The sequence below is a fragment of the Gymnogyps californianus genome, chromosome 20, assembly GCF_018139145.2.
Source record: "Gymnogyps californianus isolate 813 chromosome 20, ASM1813914v2, whole genome shotgun sequence".
Lineage (NCBI taxonomy): Eukaryota > Metazoa > Chordata > Aves > Accipitriformes > Cathartidae > Gymnogyps > Gymnogyps californianus.
In genome coordinates this window covers 11,346,464-11,362,898 of record NC_059490.1, presented here as the reverse complement: position 1 = coordinate 11,362,898, position 16,435 = coordinate 11,346,464, and the positions used below count along the sequence as shown (strand labels likewise).

The 16,435-nt window shown below is 48.0% G+C and overlaps 1 protein-coding gene across 6 annotated transcripts in view; it reads left to right on the top strand.

Annotated features, from left to right (window-relative positions):
• Positions 1-16,435, top strand: part of MSI2 (musashi RNA binding protein 2) — a 260,590-nt gene that overhangs the window by 151,102 nt on the left and 93,053 nt on the right. For all 6 annotated transcript variants that reach the window (XM_050908824.1, XM_050908822.1, XM_050908823.1 and 3 more), the window contains exon 7: positions 5,951-5,999. In XM_050908824.1, the coding sequence (XP_050764781.1) occupies positions 5,951-5,999 (49 nt within the window). The remainder of the gene's footprint in view (positions 1-5,950; positions 6,000-16,435) is intronic.

The following is a 16,435-nucleotide window of genomic DNA, read 5'->3' as shown; positions in this document are numbered from 1 at the left end:
AATAGCACCTGACAGTTTACTAGCAGCTAAGAGGTTTTTCTGCTTCAGAAAGCAAAATATTGGAGGAGTTGTGCAGTGTGTATAAATAATTTGAGGAATTAGACCAGAATATCCAGCACACTTTTCTTGGGAGAGCAGAAGAAGTGATAGACCTGTTAAGTTTACGAGTCAGGTATCAGAGGGGGTAGAAACACAACCCAGCTGTGTGTAGCTGAATGTCATCCTTCTGTAATTTCTTTTCTCCCAGGACCCAATCTGAATTGCCACAGTGTTCGATTACAGTGCATTATTTCATTTGTCTGCCCTAATTCTCCTTTACCTTGAAGGGATGGAGAATGTAGCACCAAGTCTGCTCAGGAGTGTTGGAAGCAAACAGCCCCTCCATCCCTGGGGGGACACTTGGGGGGAATGCAGGAACATCTCGACCTGCTCTGGATGTGTCGGAAACTCAGGTTTTGGATCAGGAAAAACTTTCCTGAGCTGGACAAGGAGGAGTATGAGGCATAAAGACTGCTGTGTGTCCATTTGGTATAGTTATGGAAGTCAGTAGTTTCCCCATGGAGGTTTTACTCAATGAGCAAACTTGATTCAAATAGAAAAAAAAAAAAAAAAAAAGAACTTGGAGATGTGAAATAGTGGCTGTTGTTACTGCTGGGTGCACACGCAGGCACCCTGTAAATAAACGTCAGCTTTACAAGCTGCGCGTACGTGGAGCGCCTCTTGGGTTTGCCAATCCGTGCAGACATCGTGTGGTTGTAGAAATACACGACCAGATGTGATGTCTTCCAGAAAACATCCTGGTTTGGTCATCTCAGCTTTCGGTGGCAGCACCGTGCTCCCATGTCTGGAGCACTGTCCTCCAGAAGCTTGCTGAATCGCCGCTGGGCTTTGCAGAGGACTCAGCCTGTTCGTTACGCTGCGAGTGGCGATGGGCTGGCACCAGGTTTGATCATCTCTGACTGCTCGGGCCTGCCTCGTGGAAGAGAGAGGAGCTGAAAATCCTGAAGAGGAAGGTGGGAGGAATGAATGGAGAAGAATATTGTGTGTTCTTGTGCCGGGCTAGATCAGTTGCATTAAATTCAGAACCTTTCTGAGTACAATTAATAGTCATTTTATTTAGGTCACCCTGGTTTTGTTGCTTTAAATGTATGCCTCTGTTAAAGTGGAAGAAAATCAAATACATTTATCTCTGTGGAGCCTTTTGTGAACTGGTTGGGCATATTTTAAATAACCCTGGGAACTGTTAGGATTATTAAAGCCTTTGGCTCCTCCAGTTTTTTTCTTTCCTCCTATTCTCCCCTATTCCTCCTTCCAGGCAGTGAGTAATGAAGTGGTATAGCCCTTCCTTTTCTCAGAGCCCCAAGCGGATTGAAAAAAAAGAAGTTAAATAAACTAAAGCCCATTAGTTAGGCTTTATATAAGAAACTGGGTCTAAATTGGATATATGTATGGGGTATGCTGGGACAGAGAGAAGTCTGTTGGGCTTAAGTGTCCGTTTGTAACTGGTATTATCTGGCAAGTCTTTTTTTCTTCTTTTATTTACCTTAAGTGCTAAGACTGTTCATTTTGTAATACACTCTCATTTGATGCCCAGAATTAGTTCAGATTAATCAGCTCCTTTAAGCCTCCATATTGAGCCATACTACATCTGAAAAGAGAGATAAATTTTGGGGTTGCCAGCTGCTTTCTGAGTGCGCTGGGTGGGAGGTGGCTCTCTGCTTGGCGGCTCAGCGGCTCACGCCTGTTGGGGGGAAATCCCGCTCTTTGCTGGTGCGTTGCTTTTCGCCGCGCCCAGAGGACACGCTTACAGGAGGCCGCTTTCGTCGCTGGTAGCAGGGTTCAGCTGGCAGTGTGTGGTGGGTGATCAGCCAAGCCTTGCAGGTGGCAACTACATCTTCCAATCCTGTTTCTAACCCTGGAAAAAACTTCCTTCTCTTTTGTAAGCAAGGTGCTAGTTGCATGTTTTGAGTTGAGACCTGGAAAACTTGCAGTTCAAGCATCTTTAAAATATTGGGCGAGCAAGAGAGCCTTGGGTTGGAGGAGGGGGTTAACTTTTGGACAGTCACAGCTCCTGTATGTACTTGAGTTTTGTCTGTGGGTTGGTTTGTTTTTGGTTTTTTTTTTTCCTTCCCCTGAAATAGGGATCAATTTGCTTACTACAGGGTTTACTGCCGGTTACCTTGACTGTGTCCCTTATTTCTCCTTGATGAAAACTTGAACAAGCCGCTTGTGTTTGATTCACAGAGAACCGTGAGAAACGGGCTGTGTGTGTGAGGCAGTGTGGTTTTCTCATTCTATTCAGCCCTTTGTATATTCAAATTCTTCTAGTTTCAGTTCTTGCTGTTCTGCCAGATTTCCATACCATTGATGGGTTTTCTGAATTAATAAGCTTCTTTCTCCCCCTCCCTCCCATACCCTCGCCACCTTTTTGCAACTGGTGAAAAGTTTTTCTAAGCGCGCTGCCCTCTCCATACTGATTTTCTTCTCTTGCTTGTCTAACCAGCCTTAGATGTTTTATTTTGCAAAGCGTTAATAGAATTTTCCTTTTGCTATTGCACTTTATCTATTCAGGAGGTTTCAAGAAGTCTCATTGTGTCACCGGACTATGGAGGAAAGAGGCTATTCTTCTGTTACAATGGCTGCCCTAAAAAATAACGCAGGGTGGGGTAAACTCAGAAAGGGCAGAGACGGAGATAAAATGTTCTGACCTTAGGAAACAGAAAAGATAACCAATTAGACATTGTTGAAAGGGCACCAGCTGGCTTAAAGAACACCCCACTGATTATTTTTTCTTAAAGGCGTGCTTGGTCCACATCTGAAACTCAGCTGCAGAGCCGCTTCCCCGCTTGCAGGTTTTCAGATTTGAACTGGCAGGGCTGACCCTTTTGTAGGTAGCTGCACGCCCGGTTCTGATCCCAGAAGTAGGTACCGCTGCTTGGAGGGATGAAGCACCCACCTCCAGGGTATCTGCGCTCTTTGGGGTCCCAGCCAGCATGCTGGGAATCTCCTGGATTCGCCCATGCAGGCTGCGTTTGTTACTGCTAATAAGGATTTATTTGCATAAAAAAGACCTCTGCCAAGATCATCATTCCAGCGAAGCGGGGCCTTAGCACACATGGCACAAAACGTTGTTTGCCCAGAGGATGTGTATCTGGTGGGTGAGACGACATGTCACGTTGTACAGGTGGGAGAGGTGACCAAGACAGCAGATCCCCAGCGTGACCAGGAACTAGACCCAGAGCCCCCTCACCCCCTCCAGCGCCTGGTCCCGTGCCAGGACCTGTCCCTCCTCTGCCATGGCAGCGCTTGGAGGAGCAGGATGAGGCTGCACAAGAGGTTCAGACCCGTGGTGGTGCTGCTGCCGGCCACAGCTGAGCCCAAGAGAGGGTTTTGCACCCCGCAGCTCAAGCTTGAGCCTGCTGGGAGACTTCAGGCTGAGACATGGCCATGCTAAAGTGAGGTTAGAGTCATGTTGTGCCTCATCTTCTGTCTCTTCTCCCCCTAACAGCAATACAGGCAGCCTTTTTAAAGTCCCCAGCAATGTCCTTGCAGGAGGAGGTGTCATTTTGAAATGACAGCCCTTTCAGTGCAGATCCAGCCGGGAGAGCCTGCACACAGCAGCAGCCTCCGGGTCAGGGGACAGAGGACGTCCCTGGTCCTGATCCCTGGGCTGGTGGGATCTGTGCTGTAGTGCGTCCAAGACCTCCCTGGGCTCTGGTATGGGATTTGAGGCAGAAAGGTTACACTGGAAGAGTTGCACGTTAAAACTTCTGCAACAGCGATTGGCGTGGGGACAAAAGGGTGGTCAGCACGCTCGCATGGACTGAGGCGGAGGAAGCAGCGATGCTCTAGGAAACAGCATTGGGTGCGACATGTAATTTTTGGTTCCAGTGAGGCCAAGACCTGTGAGAATGAAAAATAAAGATTGCTGTGCAAATGTAACCCCAGAGCAGAGATAAGCGGTGGTGGTAGGGTGAAGGGGAGCTCTGTCCTTATCTGCCTTCTGATATTACTCATACTTGTGAATTTTCTTCCTTGGAGTGAAGAAGGACAGCAGGACAAATGGCTCTGTGCTTAATGTGGTTTGGATTTTTCAGTGCATCAGCATCTTTAGGTCTCATTGAAGATGGGTATCAAGGAGGCATGCTGTTCTCCTCCATCTCAGGCCATTGCTAACACATTTTGCAAACCACTTTGAAAAAGTTAAGAACAAGTGAACCAGAGACAGGTTTTTCGATGAGTTCAGTCACAGTGTAAGGTTTTGCTGCATTGTATTTTTTTACTATACCCTGGAACATATTTCAGTCCCATAGTTAAGAGAGGTTCAAACTGTGTTTTTACCAGCTTCCCAAAATATGTCTCTGCCCAGCCAAGGCTGAGATTGTAATTCTGTACAGAAGTAGGCTTGATGTGTGCTCCCCTGCATAAGAGGACTACAGTCAAACTGTACTCTCTGAACCATGAATTTTATCCAGGCGGGAGCTTTGAAATCCTGCTGTAATTCCAGGATCACGTTAAGGCAGCAGAAGCTGGCACAGCTACCGAAAGTGGTCCCACCTTCCCATAAGGTGCTGCTTCTCTGCCTTCTGCAGCAGCCTGTCCCTTGCGTCAGCACAAGCGTTGGTTTAGCCATGCCAGGAAGCTGATCTGGCTTAAGACTAACCTGGAAGAGAAAGTGTGGTTCATTTTAACCTGGAGCGGTTCCCTGGCTTGATCTGCTACGCAGACGTGTTGGCAGAAAGGAAGAGGTCAGCACAGAAGCGGGCATGGGCAGCTGGGGTGAAAGGTAGACCCTTTGGTGGCACTGTGTAAGGTGAAGAGAGCATGTAACTGCATTGTAAATCACTTTTCCTAAAATAAATGATTTATAGGAAGCCAGAATATAAGAACATGGAAGTATAAAAATTACTGGGGAAAAAAACTAAAAAAACCCCCAAACAAACAAAAAAAAAACCCACCCCAAAACCCATCCCCACAGGCAAGCAGTGGAGTCCTTTAAAGAATAAAAGCTTTTCTTTAAAGATCTTCTCCCTTCCCCCAACATCTTCTGCAATTTAGCGGTGACACAGGTTTTCATCAGCTCCTAGTTTACAACGGGGAATAGCAAGTCTGTAATTTCTTTTCAGAAAGATTGCCCAGGACGTTTCCTGCAGCATGCAGGACTGACCTGCCCCAGCTTCTGCAGCCTCTGAGCAACAGTTTAAAATGTGATAATGCTGGAAAATAAACCCCAGCACAACATCCTTCTAAAATAAGTGTAAAATTTTAGGTGTGGCTGCACCGATTAAATGGAGGTGGAATAAATCATGCAAATAGTAATGCAAGTTGAAAGCAATTTGGTTGCACTTCAATACGTTTCATCAGTCATCTCTCTTCTGAAGTGGAAATGCCAAGCCTGATGCGAATTAAACTTTCTCCCTCCTCCCTCTCCCCTCTTTCCTCTAGCTTCTCAAAAGGCCTTTTGAAAACCTCTGAATACCTTTCTTGGCTGACCAGATTTTACCCTGCTCATACTTCTTGTAACCTCCTAATTCTCAGCCAAGACAGTGACTCTAATTTGGAGAAGTCATGGGCTTGATTTGCATCCACGATTCCTCTCTTGGCCCTTCCTTATCTCCCTACAAAAGGGAAAAAGGCTGAGATGAGACACAGCCAGGGACCGACGAGAGGTGGAAGAGCTGCTTAGATATTTGGCTTTTGAGGGCAACACAACTTTTAATGTTCGCTTTTCCACTTAGGATCAAACGCCAGCTAGGACGGGGGTTGAAAGCAGCAGGTTTCCAAAAGGAAGAGCTGACTCTGAGCAAAACCAAGGAGATCTGATGCATCGTTTGTACCCGAGCTGAGGCTGCTCCTGCCTTTGTCTCCCCTTCCCAGTTTGTCTGTTGTGTCTTTGCGAACCGTGCAGCCGATGTGTTAAAGCATGCATCTCCCCTCTTCTGTCTTGCAGGTAGAGGACGCCATGCTTATGTTTGACAAGACGACCAACAGGCATAGAGGTAAGAGAGAACGGGAGCTCAGACATCACGTTTTGTGACAGCTTCTGCATGGTGAGCACAGCCAAAAATCAGTGTCAACATGGTGACCCGGTGGCTAAATCCAGTGGTGCTAAATCCCTCTGTCCTGCAGGTGTTGCAGAGGAAGGGCTGTTTGGCATGTAATGCTACATGTCATGTGGATTTTCTTATTAGAGTTGACTTTTCTGGTCAGTCTAATGACTTACCTTTGGGAGGACCATTGTCAGGCTCCGTGGCGTCCCTGGAGACAGTAAAGCCCAGGGAGCTGGGTGTGGTGAGGCTGCAGGGAAGCAGAGGGTTGGTACCAAGGTGGCTAGCATTAGGTTAAGCTGGGCATAAGGCCAGTTAAGCTGAGACACCAGGAAATTAAGGTGCTAAACCCCTCAGCTGAGGTCTCAAGTGTGCTGGAGTTTTGAAGCTGAGGAGTGCTCGTCCTCCAGTGATGGTAGCTCAGAATAAGCAGGGTCTCCAGAAGAGGAATTTCACTCCACATATTTCACAAGAGAGACGAGGTTTCATCACCGCTTGTACAGTTCTGTGAAAATGAGCTGGGGATTATTTTCAGTGTTATGGCCATTCCTTTCAGTGGAAAGAAATGATGCTCCTCTGTCTCTCGGCGAGCAGTTCACGTTATCGCTGCAGCAGAGACGCCGAGCTCCAGGCAGAGAGCAGCCTGGCAGCCGCTCCGTTCAGCTGCGAGGGGGTAAACGTACCTGGGCTCTCACAGTAGCACCAGAAACTGCACTGGGGACAGGCTCCGAGACCCTTTTCCCTTTTCTCCGTACGAGATTGATTTTATGCCACCAGTCTCCCAGCTTTAACACGGCGCGTGTTTGGAGGCAGCGCGGGAAGCCAGCGCAGCTTGTGGCTTCTGCCCCCGTGCGACGGCGTGGACGTGTAGCCCCGAGGTTCATCGTTTGCCCTTCGCACTCCGGCCTCTTTGTGGGGGCTCTCTTGATTGATACCGTTATTGTCTCAGCCACGAATGTGTCAGCGACTCGGAGCGGTGTATGTAGCCCGTTTGTTTAGGGAGGCTGCCAGAAGGTGTAAAGGAGCCTGCGCCCGGCCGGGCAGCGATGGGAGCCCTGGGAACGGGAGCGAGGAGCAGCCCAGAGTGCCCGGCCGCTGCCGCCTCGCCTCGTCTTCATCTCCATGGCAGGGTCAGAAGACCTGACCTCCCAGCGCTGTCTGAATTATTCAGTGCTCTGATATTTGCCTTAACAAGCAACTTAGTGCGTGCGGATGGCTGGGTGAGTCAGGCAAACCTCCAGGATAGCATTCCCTCCCTCCAGCAGTTCCCTCCCAGGCACTGATCCTTCTCTGAAGTCAAGGATCATAGTACCCTGGAAAATTCAGCAGCAGCGAGCAAAAGACTTGCTTGGAAAGATAAGCTCTTCAGAGCCAGGGAAGGCATGTGAACAACCAGTGCCCATCAGTTTTGTAACAGGAACCAAGTGTTCAAAACTCTTACATAGTTTGGAAAGTTCAACCCCTGACAACTTCCTGTTATATCCAGGGAATTTTCCACCCTTCTCTTTGCAGCCACCCTTAAATGGGCCATAAATACCCTTCTCCATTCAGGATCTTGGCACGTTGTTTGTTGCATTTAAGAGCTGCGTTATGTGGTGCTTTTGTGCTAGGCACAAGGGCCCCACATCCCTGCTCTGAAGTGGTCTGCTGGCAGCTGGGCTTAAGGAGTACCAGGGGGCTCTGGTCCCAGCAAGGCACGTACTCAGCAGATTTGGCCCCTGTGAATGTGTTTCAGCAAGTTTTCTGCCTGGTTCTGTTTGTATTCCTTGTTTTCTTCTCTTAAACTGTTTCTTAACCTGGCAAGTTTATGCAGTGTGCATCAGATAGGCTGGCAGTGCATCCTGGCGTTCATCTCCATGCCCTGTCCTTTTGAGGCTTTTGCAGCCCGATTTGCAAGGCCCTGACCTGTGGTTTCTTGTCTCTGACCCTGTCACCCCGCAGAGCAGGTCTCCGCCATCCCTCTCCAAGGGTGCAGGAGGCACAGGGGGCTTCACGTGGTCGGCTTGTCCTGGGGACGTCAGCCTGTCCTGCAGCACAACGGCAGCCCGTCGGCAGGGCTGGGTGGCCCCAGCAGCTGCCTCGTCCCCAGATAAGGGCTCTGCTCCAGAGACGGGGGGAGAAAGTCTCCATTTGCTGCAATGTCCCAAATCCTGGAGTTTTGTTCCCACTGAGGCTCTTGACTGTGCCTGCAGCGAGCTCTGTTCCTGCCCACCGAACTCACTGGTGGTCTCTTCAACAGCTTGTGCCTGCCCTGACTGGGCTCTGCTGCCAGGGAGGGCAGGAGACTCTGCAGGGACATTAAAAATAGAGTGTGTTAGTCCTTCCTTTGCTTCCTGCAAGCAAGACGCTCATCTCTTCCCCGCGTACCTCAAGGTGATCCCTCCTTTGTCCCCCGCCGGTGGCACTGTGCTGCTGTAAGCACTTTCCAAGGCATGAGGGCACCGTGAAGCATTGGTGTTTGTGCTCTGCTGGTGCTGAGCGCTGCTCTAACAGCTCTGGTTCAGCTTTTCTGTGCTCTTAGGGGAAGCTGGAATAGTGCGCTGGGGAGCCCTGCTATCAGGTGTGAACCTGGGCGATAAGCCCCAGAGGATGGATTCCTCTTTCAAAAGCATCTTTCCACTGTCTTGTCTGGAGAGATGGTCCATAACTGCTGAAGTTGAGGGCTGCAGATGTAGGGGACACCTTAGCTGCCATGAAACCTTTTGTTTTTTCCACAAAGGGCTTTTTCCCCACGATGTGTGTTGAAGACAAGAGGCAACAGGTCTTCCTTTTTCCCCCCAGGAATTCTGTGAATTTATTTTGTTGGTGAATTATTTTTTATAGCCTGTTTCTTCCACATGCAAGCCGTAACATTTCTCTTCGCGTTAGCATCCTTGTGTAAGCTCCTAGATGAGATCTAAGGGGGAAGGAACTAAGAGTCCAAAAGGACCAAAAGCAGACTCCAAATGCCGTGGGGTGGCAGTGATGCTACCCGCACCTCCCGTATGCTCCATTGGCGTCAGGCTCTGGACCCCGGTCTGTCCCGCTTGCTTGTGCTGTCCAGGGGGCAGGGTGGGCTGGAGCCCCCCCTCCCCGCTCCTGGCAAATAAGGGAGTTCTCTGGCACCTGGGAGGGTCAGCTCTGTTTGTGAGGCTGTTTCCCAGGGAACAGGCTTACCCTTTTGCTGGGTGAAGGACAATGCTGCTTATTCGCTAGGATTAGCCAAAATTCCTGTGAGCGAGTGAAGCCCGGCTGGTGCAAGGGGCTGTGCTGCTGCGGCTGGAGCAGCTGCCAGGGAGGCATGAAAGTCTGAGCTCTGGGTCTTTACCTCTGCCCAGTACAGGTGGAAGGAAGAAACAAGTGTAAAAGGCAGAGTAAAGAGTCATCTTCATCTTCATGCTTGAATTTATCCAGTCTTTTCTGATGTTTTTTCCTTCTCTGTACAGGTAGCTACCACTAATCAGGCTAATAAACTGGCTAGAGGGCTGTTGTGATGAAGCAAGTTCTGCTGCATCGATCGTTTATAAAATCACCCCAGATTTTACAAATTGTGACATTCTGATTGTGTTGGAAACATGTTTAAAATGCAGTAGCGTGCAGCAACAGTGTTAATGGCAATTCTTAAAGCCACTTGCGAGTTGCAATCTGTATCTTCAAATTAGCCAAGGGAAAGAGAAATGGCAGATAAAATATCCGTTGTGGTTTACTGTAGTTAGTCTATGCCTAGAATAATCAACGTAGGCAAGGGAAAGGAAAAGAATTAAAATTCACTCCCTACTGCTAGGAGGCGAGATAAATTTCCTTGCAAGCAAATTGAGAATATTTGTTGACATAATTCTGGCACGTGTGCATTGCTCGTGTGTGCGTATTCTGGTAGCGTGTAACTCGCCTGCACGCCCGGCACTGGACCAACATCAGTTAGTTAGTGGAAATGCACAGATTTAACCAGACACAGTAAGAGGGATTTTCAAAGCTGCTCATCGTTGAATGGTTTTATTAATACCTTGGGAAGGCTTGAAAACCCCACCCAAAATAAAACTTAATGCCTTGCCAATGGAGCACATAACTTTTATAACATTAAAAATGTCATCAAGCTAACCATGTTGTTGCCCTGCTGGTGTCTTTTTCTTTTTTAATGTCCAACTATTCCTGGATGTTCTCTAAGGAAAATAAGACTCAGAGCTATTGCATTTCATGCGTATCTGTCTAGCCGTATTAATAGCAGGCTACAAAATCTGTGAGTATTTAATCGAATATTTAATCAAAAATATCCAAAAATGTGGATAATTTTTGGAGTATTGTAGGTAAAACAACCCCTAGCTTCACTGGTATGCCGTGTCTTCTTGCAAGGGTTCTCCTTCTAGCTTGGCCACTTAGTTGTGATAGTGGGCACGCAATGAACTAGCACTTAGAAGGCAAATATCTCTGGGTCAGCTTAGTTAAGATGCCATTTCTTTTTAGAAAGAAAGTGTTGGTAATCCTCTATTTCTGTACCCTGTGCTGTACTTTTGCACTTCTGTCCAGGGAGCAAAACCACACACAAAAGTTCTCCAAACACTCTGGAAGATCACTTCCATCGCTTTCTTCACTGCCGAAAATTTCATAGAGCTGAAAATTACTGGGTCAATCTTGAAAGGATTTAGTAATTGGAAAGAAAAAAAAAAAAGAGAGGGTGGTGTTATTTTGTTACCCTTGCAAAGTGCAGATAAAATCTGGAGTTCAGCATTAGTTATTGATCTTTGGGGTTGGAGGGAGCCTGGCAAGCTGATGATGTCCTTCTAACTTCATTACGGCAGGGAGCTCTAGAAAGCATACCGATTTGCTGCCGAGTACGTCGAACAGCCGGAGCCGGACGGGGCGGCTGCCTTGCCCTTGTGCTTTGCCCGTGCTGGGCGATCCCCAAACCCCGGCAGCAGGAGGCTTGTTTGTTGTATCCAGCAAAGCTGAGAAAAAACGCCGTACGCGGCGGGCTGCTGAGGAGGAGGAGGAAGGAAGGGTTAGATGAAAGCGTCTGAACCGAGGGGTGCGGGCGCAGGCTCAGCCCTTCCCAGGCTGTGTACGTTTTTGTGGAAAGGAAAATGCAGTGGAGTGGAGCGTCTCCTGATAAATCTGTTTGGCAACTCCCCTTTCTCCCCTTTCTTTCTGCGACTGTTAAGCATGGAAGTAGAGATGAGTCAAGAGAAGGTGGCGTATTGGTTAGTTACTGTAATGGGATGCTTTTGATCGCAGCCTTAAATGCTCTCCACCGGCATGTACTTGTTTCGTGCTTGCCTGTAGCCATCGACTGCTCCAGAAGCTGTCCATGGCGTGCATCACGACAGCCCCACGTCTTGAACTTGCAAAAAGACAAATAAAGATTTTGAGTGATTGAATCCCCCAAGCTGTAATTGCTGGTATTGAACGTAATACTATATGTTTTCCAAAGCCATACAGCCCCCAGAGTTACTTTCATATCAATTAACTCTCTCACACAGTTAGGAATGGCAGGGGAGAGAGGAGCGAAGTGACAGCATGTGATTTGGACGACTTTAATCTTAAAACTAAACAAAATTAAAGAAAGGCAGGCTGTCTGCGTGATACAAACAATATCCTATGTGTTAGGGGTTAAAACATCTCCAAAAGACAGGCATTGATTGTGGCAGAGCTTTAAAATTACTTGGATTTTTGCAGTTGTTGCAAACCTCCCGTTGTTTCCGTGCGTGCGAGGAGGGTGCCTCGGGCAGGGGCTGGGTGGCAGCTCCGTGCGTGTGTGAGGGGCTGGATTGTGGGTGAGCATCCATTCGGCTCAGCGTGTGAAGCAGGGCTGAGCCGGCAGCTCCCCGGGGTGCTCTCCGACCAGGCTCTCCCGAGCCCCTGCAGTGCCCGGGAGCTGCTCACCGTGCCCTCGAGCGGGGCACATGGAGACTCCCGGCACCCTCGCGTGGCATCGGAGCAGCCTTCTCGTGGAGACACAGGAGGTTTGCAGCCCTGCAGAGACTGATGTGGCCAAGGTTTGGGTTTGATCTAAAATGGCAGAATTCGGACTGAAAGATTTGAGCACCTCGTACCACCGAGACCGCACGCAGGAGCGCGGGGTCTACTACGTCCTTCCCACGGTCTCCGCTCTCAAGGAGGAACGTGAGGGTCGTGCTTCATGTTTGCGCTATCCCCATCTAGCAGATTTCAGTGCATAAAAGTAATTGTCCAGGTGGAAGCAGTTGGCGTAATGGTTGTATTTATTGGAAGAGACAGGAGTGATGTTGTTAGTGAGATATCGTCTGTGCCTCGGCAAAGGATGATGCTTTTCTTAAGAGAAAAATAGCCTTTTGTGTTCTGTCCGGCTGCCAAAACCTCAGTTTTATAGTTGACCTCTGAAGTTATAATTGACATTTTTATAGATGAGCTATAACTATAATTAAGAGTCACTGCAATTATTTGTTTATCGCCATCTCCCTCAAATAAGGCAAGGTCATGTGCATTTAAAAATACATCCCCAGGCAGTTTTGAGTAGAGAGTATTTAAAATATATAGAAATAATTGCCTAATTTGGTCATTTTCAGCGTAGCTTTTCTTGGCAACAGTCTGGCCATAGTACCGAGCGTTTTGAGGACGGCTCAGAGGGAACCTTTCATCTGCTCACACAGTTTTGCTTTTAGAAGGATGGGGCTGAAGGGAGAGCTGCTGTTTGGCCAGATTTGACCCATAGGATTTTGGAAAAGCATCCACAAACACGGTGGTGGTATTTTCTTAGAGCATGAAGTGCTTTAAGGGCTTTGGATGAGAAGTGTGACATAAGATATAAATGGAGGCAGTATTATTGTTATTGCTTTCCTAGATGAGACGGGCTTTTATTCCCTTGTCAGTTGTATCACTTCATAAATGGGACTCCAGAGAGTGCGGTTGTTTTGAGGGAAGCGCTCGCTCGGCTGGGCCTCACCGCTCCCTAGCTGGTGAAATTCATCCCAGGGACCTGGGGTTTGCAACACGGAGAGACTTTAACCCTTAATGCATAGAGATGCAGAGTGTTCATCTTCTGCCAAAGGCACAGAGGATCGGAGGGAGGAGTAGCTGCAGACAGGGGTTTTTAGAGTGATTTTTAAGCAAATATTTGCTTCAAAACTTCATGAGGGCTGTGCAGATTCATTAGTTCATATTATTTACCGTTTACAGACCTATCAGTGAAAGTGGTGATGGCTGAGCGATAATACTGTCAGTCATACCTATCTGTTTAGATTGCAGCTATGACATGTGCCATATTAATATTTTATGTGTGTATGTTTTTAATATTACATCCTCACTTATAAATATTCATGTCATAAAACACATTAACGGCTGCAATGCTGAAGAGCAGTATTCACATCTCCCTGCTTCGTGTCATGAAGCATCCCGGGTGGAAGCAAGGTAGGAGTTGGGGTGACTGCGGCTGGTGAGATGGAGCACGGGGAAGGGGCTCGTTGTTTCAGCCCCGCTCTTGGGGCCGGGTGGCCATGGCCCACCAGTTTCCCATTTGGCACCAGTTTATCCCCCTTAGCCTCTGCATCGGGTGGTGGGGACCGTGATCATTATCCCCCTCCCCCGGCCAGGGTGACAGCCACTGCTGGGGTGGTGGCTTTCGCACAGTGGCATGCCAGTGGCCCCAGGCTCGACAGGCCTGGTGCTGCTCCCTACTTTGGTGTTAAACACAAAACAAAAAGGAAAAGCTGCCGATTCTTGGATCCATCTCCCTTGTCTTTTAATTTCCTGGCCAGCGCCTATTGCTGCTGCATCAGGGCACCTTACGTGAAGTGTAAAAATAAACGCATTCAAGCCAGTATGAGCCCTGCGTCCCAGTAGACTCTGTTTCAGAATAGCAAATAAGGCTCCTGGCCACGCTTTTCAAGGCGATTATTGAACGTCTCGGGTGGTTACAGTCATTCTGCCCCCAGCCTCATGCTGGATAACGCCACCTGAGGCTTGGAATAATTGCCCAGCTATGTACTGTCTGTCATACCTTATTGCTTAATTTTATACCAGTAATGAAAATTACATCCAGAGGAGGAGAAAGAGCGAACAGCTGCACTGGCCGGGACGCACCAAAGGAATAGATGTGTGCAAATGCTTTCTCTAAAGAAGGGAAGAGACTCGGCTTGCCAGCAGCACTCGGGAGATGGCTTGACATTTTTATTTTCTTGTTTAACAAACAAATGCAATAATAATAAGAAAAAAAAAAATCCCGCCAGCCTCCAGTAAAGGTTGCAAACACAGGCCAGCAATTAGTTTGGAAGTCTGCAGTTACATAAGCAGACTTTAAGGTGAATATCAACTTTAAAGTATATTGTAAAGGACAGTAGGTTTGTAAAACTCATTTGTATCTTGTCTTCATAGCTAACATGTAAACAAATTATTTAGCTCCCTCTCCCCAGAGGGAGAGCCCTACACAGCCAGACCTTTTTGACCTTCTTAATTTATCCAGCCTCCTTTCGATTAGCCCTAATACAGGTAGTAACAAGAGGAGACGTTGACTGAAAGGCTCAGTCCTGGGCGCTCTCCCTCCGCACCCTCTCTGACACGGGAGGCGAGGTGAAGGCAGGCGTCCCTGATGGCTGGCGCTGGGTCCCTGACAGCTCTGCAAAGTGGGTGTCAGGCGCTAACAAATGCAGGAGGCAACGTCCTGCTCTCATTCCCCTGATGGCAACGACTGCAGGAAAAAAGGTCAGAGCCAGAGCGTAAAACCTGCAGGAAGGAAGAGGCGTGCAGGAGGAAATTCAGCATTTTCTGTGGCACCTGTATACAGAAGATATTAAGTAGCTTTTCAAATATCAGTTAAGCTTTCTGAAATTACTGGGATGCAATAAACGATGATTTTGCAGATCACCAGAGGCTGATATCCAAATGCCTCGGATGGGAAAGCAGAGACGCAAAATGTTGGGAGATGGCAGTGTTGGTCTCGCAGAAGGTATCTGCGTGGCATCCAGGGCTAGACGTAGGCAGGACCGGGAGCAGAAAACTGGGCATGCGGTTAACAGTCACTGGCTTAAAAAGAAAAATCTTCCCGTTCACTTAGTACTGAACAGTATCAATAACTTAATGCAATTAGACTACAGTCGTATTGGAGAGTGCAAAGTAAATCAGTAGAGCCTTCCTCATCTTTGAAAGGTTCTTCAGGAAACGTAAAGCAAGAGTTGTGCAAATATTTAAGAACTTTTTTTAAATTATGATAATGGCTCAGTTGCACTTGCAGAAAGTCGGTATGCGTGAGCTCTGCCGGGATGAGTGCTTGTGTTAGAAACAGGCAACGTAATCTGCCCAGCTGAAACTGTGTTGAGAAGACGATGAGGTCATTTTAATACGACTTCAGTTTGCCATCTTTATTGTCACTGCTGAGCAGCCAGTTTGAGTGACAGATAAATTAGCAAAAATCCTGATGATCTGTGAATGGAAAGAAACCCTAAATGCCGTGAGTAAGTTCTTGCTTATGATTCTACTCAGCTGATGAAACCAAAACCCTTTTGCTTCCCAGAATGCAGGAGCAAAGTTATTAGCAGGTAGTGCTTCAAGTCTTGTGGGACTATTTGAAAATGTTAATTGAGGAAAGGCCAGAAACAGGAGGAGAACAAAATGCAACATTTACATAGACGGGCAGTCTTAATACAATGAGCAGAATTAGAATCAGCGTGGTGACCTTGAGAAAATAGGCAGCTACTCGCAGCATGCCCGTGCCCAAAAATGTGATACGAAAATATTGAGACACACTGTGCAGCTTTTGCTCCCTGGTGTGTTGTTTTCTTCTCCCAGTGGACGGCTGAAAGCAGAGTGGGTGAGTCCTCTCAAATAAGGGGGGGGGGGGGGGGGTTGCTTTTTTTTTTTTTTTTTTTTTTAATATCTGCTGGTTTTGACAATAAAGCTTTTACTGAAGGTGAGCAGGACGTTCCCAGCAGCCTGAAGAGGCTGAGAGGAGACGGTGAGCCGAAGCCGTTTGGTGTCCTGGGAAAGGTTTGCCTCCCTGTGCCCGGTGCAGTCCCCGGAGTAAATCACCTCCTGCAGCTGCCACCTCGCTCGTGCCCGGGACCCGGATGCTGCTGAAGCCTTTAATTTTACAAGGTCGTTGCCATATGCAAAGCCTCCTGGTGATCTGTTTAAACAAACAGATAACACATCCCCTATCCCAAAAATCTTGAGATTCAGCAGAAATGTGGGTTACACAAATAATGCTGGTGGCACAAGGGAAGGCTTTTACCCCTGAACCTCCTGTTCGAGCGGGCTCTGCTGTGCCATCTCTCTCTGCTCTCCTCGCCTCCCCGGCTGCGATTCTGCTTTTCTGGGCATTTATTTTTAAGTGTTGGTAATTCAGGTGGGGGATGCTGGTCCGAGCTGTAGGGTGCATCTGCGCAGGTACGTGAACACGTGCTCCTGCCTTGCTGCCCAGGGTGGGTGCGTGCGAGCGTGTGGCT